The sequence below is a fragment of the Raphanus sativus genome, chromosome 1 (genome assembly GCF_000801105.2).
Source record: "Raphanus sativus cultivar WK10039 chromosome 1, ASM80110v3, whole genome shotgun sequence".
NCBI lineage: Eukaryota > Viridiplantae > Streptophyta > Magnoliopsida > Brassicales > Brassicaceae > Raphanus > Raphanus sativus.
The window spans coordinates 1,640,735-1,649,912 of record NC_079511.1 but is presented as its reverse complement, the minus strand read 5'-3'; the positions used below and the strand labels follow the sequence as shown (position 1 = coordinate 1,649,912).

Sequence of the window (9,178 nt, the reverse complement as noted above, 5' to 3'; positions counted from 1 at the left end):
ATATTTACATATTTTATCATTTTAGCATATAATACATCACCACAAATGAAATATTTTGTCTTTACATAATTTAAAGTTTTATACTTATCTATTTTTTACTATAAACAATTTTGTTTTTAAAAAGTATTATTTACATAACTTACATTATTGATTATATATATGGTGATCGGATAAAGTAAGTGTTTATCTATTTATCTTTATTAAAGCAAAAAATGGTAATAATATTATTTTAGAGCTTGCCTTGGTCTCTCTATGTGAATGTGAAAGTTTAAAGATTGGCTTTTGCAGATGTGTCAATCTTTCTTATTTTTGTGACGTACGTATTCTTTAGGTTATGTATATCTCGTACGTGTTCTAGCTTTTACTATAAGCCTATAACAAACATTGAGAAGCTTTTAAGGTGAAAATACTGATTCCATCTTACACAACGCAGAGGAAGTCTAAGGTGATGAGTTGAACATGTTTTTATCACGATTTCGATACTTTAGTTTGTGTAGCCGTTGAGATTTTTTCAAGTCTTACTCAGAATTGCAATTTCTTTGCAATTTGTCTGTGGAATGATACTCAAATGTTTTTAGCTTAATATTTGTATCTCTGCCACTTCTAATTCTCCTATCTTTAAGACTCTTCTCAAAGAGTATTTTGCTTATGTTTTTTTTCTCTGGTGAATTGTGTAGCTGTCGGTGAGAAACTGTTTCATCAGAGGATCTGTGGTGAGATACGTGCAGTTACCTCCTGATGGAGTCGATGTTGATTTACTCACGATGCTGCTCGAAGAGAGGCTAGAGTGGATGATTGATAACTTAAAAATCTTTTGATCTGACAAGACTTGATACTTTTTTCATTTTCATGTAATGGCTTGATGTTGGAATGAATCTAGTTTCAATCTCTTTATCAAATGATTATATGTTCTCTCTTTGGAGTCTACAAAGAAATGCCTTAGTTTTTTTTTTCATTCTGTTAGATAAAAAAGAACAGAGGAAAAAAACATAAGACTAATAATTAAGAGAACTTAGATGAAGAAGTAAAGAGTAATTGTCACGGTGGTTGTGTGTAATTGTCACGGTAGGTAGTGTAAGCGTGATAGGATTAGCATCTGTGTACGGTCTGGTTTGCCAATAGGGAGGAGGATACATAGCTGCTTGCTGCTGCCATAGCGGATACGGTGACATTATAGCACCTCTATACATTGCTGCTGGATTCATGGGTTGGTATGGCTGCTGAAACGGACACCACCACCACTGCCACACATTGTCCGTACATTGGCCCTTTCGCAAATGCCGGATACATAACTCTCGGTGGTGCGTACATGTTCCACGGGTTTGAAAAGTTGGGTCCACCGTGGTAATAGACCTAGCGGTTTGACAGGGAGGGTTGACGCTGAAGGAGTTTTTACCATGACTCTTATCTTTCTTTTGTACTCTTGTGTCGCCATGCTATGATGCTCTTCTCCTTTTCAGCCTTCACATCTGAAGTTACCTTAGATCTTTTTTCTCATTCGCCTTCTCTGTTTTCTGTTTTTGTTTCTCATCCTCTTCATTAGATTCCTCTGTTCATCACAAAGACAAAAAAAAATTAGAGTTGTGAACTTTTAAACTTCTGATTGAACAAAACACCACATACACTCACCTTTAAGTTTTTTGCTTCATCAACTTTGCTTTGGCCTTGCATTTTTTGCAGCAACCTTTTTCTCCTTTTTATCCTTCTTGTCTGAAGTTCCATCAGATTCTTTTTTTTCTTTGGCATCTGTTTTCGGATTTCTCACTCTCTGGAACTTGCTTGTGTTCCACGGTCTCCTTAGCAGAGTCCTCTGTTCATCAGAGGATCAGAAACTTTGGAATTGTGAATTTTATTTAATAAGAAATATTCTGATGGGAACAAAAAAAAAACACTTTACCTTTGAGTTCTTCGGTTTCTCCATCTCCTTTGATTTATCCTGATTTTGGGGAGCTGCCTTTGTTCATTTTTTGCAGATCACGTTTCAAATTAAAAACAAGAGAGAATGAAACAGAGTAAGTTTCTTGAGTTTTACTTATAGAATCGGCTATGTAACTGCTCAAGGTTACAACCCTAAGCATCAAATCAAATCTTATCACACACTAAATGAAAGAAATACATACCATCTTTATACACTTAAATCATGGGGAATATCTTCTTTCCTATATATATATAATGAAATAAGAAATGGTTAATCCTTTGAATCCATAAAAGGCATGTCCGTTTCATGGACACCTCTTATCAGAACCGGTAATTACATTTGTTAGAATGATCACTGATCTGCGGAAATCTTGTAGTCTAATTGATTTGATTAAATAAAATCTTATTTCAAACATGATAACACAATATTCAACATATACAAAGATCACAATTTGAGTTTCTAAGCAGTAGTAGCATTGATGGTTTCAAAAGGGTGCAACTGTACGGCTTCATCTCATACATCACTGGTTGTAACATCTCTTCTTCTTCTTCTGCTACAACTGTCTCTCCTTCAACAGAGAAAAACCCTGGAAAGGAAGAGCTGTGTCACCAACCGCCTCCATTCCCTTCCATCAGGAAGTGAAGGTAAAATAACATTCTCAGGTTGATCACTTGCATTGAACCAATGAACAGGTCATTGTTCTTTGGCTCGGTTGGCTCAACAGGTAACAACGCGGGTGTTTCTACCTCTGTCTCTGCTTTGGATCTCCAACGCCAAGAATCTGGAACCAGGGTCTCCCACTTCGGAGTAGTTTGGTCGTTTGCATACCAAACAATGTTCTCAGGTTTCAGAAAGTTCCTCCTCTGAAACACATCGCTTCTCCTTGCTCTAACCGAAGTCATGAAAGAGATGAACTGCGTGATCTGTGAACGAAAGCTGACGCCAACATGTTCCAGTCAAAGGGCTTCCGTGATTCCAGCAACGGCGATCCTTTTGTAGGACTCCACATTCATCTCCCATGTGAGCACAGGGACTCCAAGCGAAATGTACTGTATAAACAAGAAGTTCCGGATTTGCTTCAGCCTTGTCTGAAGAAACAGCTGATTTGTTCGTTGCTCCTTCTTCCCCACAGTTCCAGCTTAGCTCTGACGCTAGCTCAGGGCCGCCGCCAACGCTGAAACTGACTAAGTCCACAAGAGAGAGTCCTGAGTTTCTTGAAACGTAGTTGAAGGAGAAAGCAGGACCTCTTCCATCTGTGAATACGTCACCGCTTCCGCAGATTCTAGTAGCTAGATCGCTGAGAAGGCCTCTTCCCCTCACAAAGTTTCTCACATCTCGACAGTATCTTGTGTTGAGTTCCCCCCATCGCTTCCAATGAGGGAACCGTACTTCCTTTTGTCACCATGACCATGTCATATGGATCCCAGCAATCAGCAATGAGTTTTCTTCCTGCAAGGAGTGGATCAAAAGATATTGCTTCAACCAAGGGAGGACGAGAGAGATGCTCACCGTGGACGCCTCTCAAGAGAGAGAAGCTGATGAAACAAAACCCATCTACGTGGAAACTCAGTCACCCAATAACGCAGGCTCTCTAGAACCAACTGCTGAACAACAGGAAAGTTACAGTTCAAGTAACTTTTGGAATCCAAATCATTAGCTCTTCCTTTGTAATAATAAGAACCGTCATCAATGCCACGGAGAGCTCCAGAGTCTGCAGTATGTGTAAAAACTACTTCCAAAAGCACCTCAACCCCTTCACTGTGCAGTCTCTTTACCATCTCTTTCATCGAGTTAGCTGCGCCGTACATGTCATTGGTGAAAAGAAATGAAATGGGAAGTAAGGACCATTTTGCTCGGAGAGGAGAACACTGGCTCCAAGAGAACAGCGTTGGCTCCAAGTGTTTTCAAATGGTTCACTTTCTCAGCTACACCGGTGAAAGTCCTGCTGTGTTAGTCGGCAACTTGGAGGACTTGTGCTGTGTAAAGCCCTTTACGTTCAACCTGTAAACGATGAGTTTCTCCAGTGGTATGTTTGGAGACACATCTCTTCCCCAATCAAAGGAAGGGTTTTTGTATAAGCTTCCAAGAAACTTCTGAGAGATGGATTTCTCAATAACTGTGGCGTATGGATCCAAAACAATATCTTCTTCTTCTTCTTCAGAGTGAGTAGATGATTCCTTGCAACGGAACCCATATCTAACAAACTCCCATGTCTTCTCAACTGAAGCATGCCAGACATCACCTGTTCTGTTGACATAAGGGTCAAGATCAAGCTCTAAAGCAGGCTTATCGGTTGTGGTATCATCATACAAGCATAAAACCACGCTCTTCGAGTTTCTTGAAAAGAAGGCGAAGTTCCACGACTCAGCATCTGCTCCAGGGGACAGGCCTAGTGGCAAAGGACGACCAGCAGTAAAACCAACCGGGATACAGAAGTATGTGTCCCTGTGAGTCAGCATTTCTACACCATTCGGATCCTTCAGGCGAAACGATAGGTAGAAAGGAGACTCTTTCCCATCAAACTCTAGCCCAAGCATTAACTCATCATCAGACAAGGAGCTTTTTAACAAAGGGAGTTTCCGTTGTGTGGGTTTGTGAATCTTGAGAGGAGCTCTCGAAATCAAGAGGCAAGAAAGAAGAAGAGTCAGACCTGTAGACACCCCAAACCATCACCAGACTACTACTACTCAGTTCCAAGGATGAGACATAAACCATGATACTGTACTTTTCCTCCCTCTTCTTTTCGACTTTAACTTTAACAAGAGCACCAGACTTGGTCCTGAACAAATAGGATGTTGTTGTTACCTTCTTCTTTAGGTCATCAACCTTAGCGCTTCTTGTAGATACCTCTTCTTTCAGTTCGGTAGAAGTTTTTGAAGCACGAATCTTACTCAACCGATGATGATAACTTTTGCAACGCACTTGTAACCAAATCCCTTGAGATATGTTTTCTTGTAACTCTCAGTGTCTCAGATCCGCGTTTAGTCTTGTTCTTACACGCTGGAAAACAGACAGAAGGAAACCTCCATGTTTCAGTGATGTCATTGTTAAGAAGACAACAAGATCCTATCCCAGCTGATGGTGACCAAACAGCCATTTTTTTAAAGAAAAAAGGCACAAAGCTTCTCTCTTTTTCCCTAAAAGCTTTAGCAATCTAGGCAATGAATATATCCCTGAAAGCACAAGCAGAACAACAAACATCTTATGTTATTATTGTTAAGAGGACAGATCAAACAGCAAAGCTCTTCTAATTAAACTGAATGAAAGACAAAAACAGAAACCAATTAACTCAAATCAAGAAAATTGATCTGAGATTGCAAGAATGGAGCATCGAATCAGCTAAGTAGCCATCCCAAAACTAAACCCAATTTAGCAAAGTTTTCCCTTTTTTTTGGAAAAAAAAAATGGACATTTCACCTGGAAGGAGATGAAGTAGTAGGAACCAACATTAACAAGAAGTCCCAGTGATCAAAGATAAATCGAAACACTTTAGGGAACAAAAGAAAGCGTAAAGAAGAGACAAAGGTGTTAATTAAAAAAAAAAAAAAAGAGAGAAAGTCGAGCTTACTGTCGCGTAAGCATCATCAACGCCACCGAAGCAGAACACGAGCTTCTTCTAAGATTGCTATTGAGACATAGATAATCTGAGAATACCCATCTGTGAGTGAGTGTGTCCGTCAGTTTATGATATTTTTAGGAGTGTCCGAAAGGTTTTGTCTTTTTCTTTTTTCGAAGTTTTATGGCTTCTCTCAACGGACCGCCCATGTTTAAAGCCTTTTCTTATTTTTGTTTGGTTTTGGAGTCTCTAGGCTGTGTAGGTCCCACGACCACATAAAAGAGTACTACTAAACATATTTTACTTTTTGTGGATTTGATAAAAATCTTGCACAAAGCTATACTGTAGTACTATTAAAGCTCATAAGTGATCTGGTTTAGGTTTCAAACACACAAGAGAATCAAAAGCTCATACAATCCCTGATCCAAACATGGTCACAAATCCATTTTATTCTCTAGGTTATAGCGTTTTCTATTTCAATACCAGCCCTTTCCTTCATCACCAAGCCACCAACCCCACCTTAAAGTTCAATATCCTTCTCAAAGATGTCCCAACCATCTTCAAGAAGCTCTCTACGATCATTTTTCTCTTTCTTCATGTAGTAAGATGCTTCTTCTTCTTCTTCTTCTTCTGGGCTCTTGTTCTTGCTTGAGGTTTCAAAAATTCCATTCAACAGCTCAGCAGGATTCTCAAGCACCAAGCTCCTCATAGATGATGATCCACGTGAACTAGTCAGGCTTGAGGTAACTGATTTTGTTGTTGTTGACACACTCTTGTCAAATTTTTCTTTCAACAGCTTCACATCTTGACATATGACAGATATTTCTCCTCTGCTCAAAGAACCAAGCAGAGATTAGAGAGATCCATTTGTAACAAATATCCACAGGAAAACAATGGACCAATGTACGTTTGTCAAGTCGAGAATGGGGACTTACTGTAAGGAATCAACGACCTCACCACGATCCATAAGAAACTCTCGAAGCTGCAAAAAGGAAAAAGAGTATGGGAATGAATGAGACACTGAGAAGAGAGTTATCTGTAAAGTTTTATTACAACAGTGAAATTTTACCTTAGAGTTTTGCTCTGCCTCTTGCTGAAGAAGCTTTGATTCTTGGGCTACTTTCTCCATGATGGCCTCTTGTTCAGCAAGTGCCTTAAGCGCAGAGTCTTCTTTTGCTTTCTTTTCTTGCTCAGCAGCCTTTTTCATCTCCAATGTTGCCGCTAGTCTTATCTCAAGAGTTTCACGCATCTACAAAAGAACGTACAATTACATAAATCTCTCTTCGGTGTGAAACACAGAAAAAGGTAAGTTAGCTGATCTAACATGCCTCATCAAGTACATCAAGAGATTTGCTTCGTTCTTCTGATAACTTGAGCAATCGGTTTTCAAGCTCTTTTGCTTCAGTTGCTAAAATTGACTTCTCTCCATATACTTCTCCAGCATGCTGCAAATATCATAATAGCAAATTAGTTTTCCATGCCATCATACAAAAAAAAAGAGCACAGGTAATAAAATAACCTCACCATGTCATTGGCTTCCTTGGCATGTTTCAGCATCTTCCTGAACTCCTCAACCTTTTCAAGAGTGTCCAAACCTCCCCTAGCAGCTTCTAACTCTGACTTATCTGCATCCTTCTCTTCAAGTTCAACTTCTTTCATCAGATTCATAACCAAGTCCATCACAGCGAGCAAGGTTCTCTACATCATTGCACAATGACAAAAAGAATCATGTCTCAGTATCTATCACACGCTCTCATATTTGAAAAAGGAAAAATGGAGCCACAGAACAAGTGAAACAGAAGGAAAACATTTTAACAGGCGTAAAGAGTGTCAGTACCTTGTTAGTTTTGGCGTCTTGGAAAATCTCTTCAAGGTGATCAACACTGCAGCCATGAGTTGATGAGCTGAAAGCACTACCTAATTCAGTATCTCCATTTACACAGGCCAATGAACGCTTTGATTCAGTATCACCATTTACACTAGCCAGTGAACGCTTTGATTCAGTATCACCGTTTTCACTGGCCAGTGAACCCTTTGACGGCTGGTCATTTTTACTCCCAGTCCCAACTTCAAAACATGATCCCTTCTGTGCAGCATTCAGTGAACCAACGCTTGTGATTGAATCTGTTTGATTCCATGTCATATGAGAACCACCAAGCTCTTGCCAAAAATCTCTAGTAGACTTGAGGTTTTCTTGTGGGACAGCGTGGACCACTGAGTTAAGATCATCATCCTCTGGGAGGATGGGAACATCAAAAGACTTGACAAAGAAATCATAGTCTCCTCCGTGCTCTTTTCCAGGAGCCTTTCCTAAAGATTGGACTTGCTCCTCACTTTCGACATGTTTGCGGAAAACACCAGGACCAACAATCAGTGGCGAGATCCTACCAGAGACCAATCTAGTACTTGGAGCACTGGTACCGTGGCCAGGACCAATAACCAAGGGGATAGTTTCTGAAGAAGAAGAGGAGGCAAGCAAACCACGTTCTACTGCAAATTTAAACAAAGTAACTTATCAAACAAGAACCTTGAGGTGTGGATGAATGTACAAGCCAGAGCAGCAGCAGCAGCAGCAAAGGTTATTATTATTTTCAAAGGGCTAAAGGATGTACCTTGACGCGCTGAAACACTTGGAGAGGCCTTGTTCCGAGAGTGAGTAGAAAGAGAGGGCAAGGAAGGAAGGATCTCAGAGAGAACCACGGCAGCAGCCTCATCAGCATCCTTGGGGTGTTCAATTGCAACAGCTCTCAACATTCGTGCATCAATCTGCAGTCGAGACATTTTTTTTATTTGTAAAACTTCGATAAGATTACAACACACAAAAGAATGAAAATTTTCAACTTTTAGAATATATACCTGAGGAAATATCTCAGTAAGAGATCGATAAACAGAAGTGAAACCCATCAGCAGTGAAGGAAGCTCTGTAGAAACCATCAAAAGGATTAAACTTTATTAACGTCTTAGTGTTTCCTCGAATCATTAAACACTATAACTCACAACTCTTTGTGTTACCTAAGATTTCTAGTATTGGATCACAAAGATGGATTCATCAAAAAGGATAAAAACTTAGTCGTCGAGAACCGAGTGGATCATTTCATGAAATGATCAAACAAAGCAATACGTCAAAAAAAACACAAACAGGGAAACCGACGATTCAGTTTCCTCAATTTTTATTCTTTTGTGGTTTACAGAGACAAACGAAGCAGATATAGCACGAACCTATCCCAGATTTTGGATTCAGGATGAATGAGAGAGATCGTCCGCGAGAGCTGTGGCTGTGAGGGAAGGAAGAAGAACAATTCAGTGTGCTTCGTGTTTTTTATGAAGAAAAATAAAACAGAGGACTTGGCCTGTAATTTTGAAGCACGTTCGGGGGTATTTTCGTCAGGATAATGACTTTGACTGGCTTGGGGTTTCTCGGCGAATGTTAAGGTCCATGCAGAACAACCAATGGTTATAACCCTTTTTTTTTTGACAAGATTTTGATTGGCTTCTTCTTCTATATTCATTTCTAAATCTTTTCTAGATGAAATTATGTTTATGATTCTCATTAGATTTATCCTTTTATTATGGAACAAAAAAAAAGAGGATAAGTTCCAAACTATTTGAAATTTTTAAAACAAAACACTGGTATATGTCTTCCAAACTTTTCGCTTCACTCTTCAAGAGCCGTTATTTTCCTCATGGTGATTTCCTTTCTGCGA

The 9,178-nt window shown here is 39.5% G+C and overlaps 1 protein-coding gene and 1 pseudogene across 1 annotated transcript; both read right to left on the bottom strand.

Annotated features, from left to right (window-relative positions):
• Positions 1–2,377: 2,377 nt before the first annotated feature.
• Positions 2,378–5,667, bottom strand: LOC130495085 (isoamylase 2, chloroplastic-like; annotated as a pseudogene).
• Positions 5,668–5,788: 121 nt separating this feature from the next.
• On the bottom strand, positions 5,789–8,788 carry LOC130508134 (uncharacterized). The gene is made up of 9 exons (XM_057003388.1): positions 8,694–8,788; positions 8,331–8,395; positions 8,087–8,240; positions 7,312–7,964; positions 6,999–7,172; positions 6,803–6,919; positions 6,544–6,723; positions 6,410–6,456; positions 5,789–6,304 (listed from the first exon to the last, which is right to left on the bottom strand). Exons 2-9 carry the CDS (start codon positions 8,376–8,378, stop codon positions 5,995–5,997), a joined length of 1,683 nt encoding a protein of 560 aa, XP_056859368.1. The 5' UTR covers positions 8,379–8,395; positions 8,694–8,788; the 3' UTR covers positions 5,789–5,994.
• Positions 8,789–9,178: the final 390 nt, after the last annotated feature.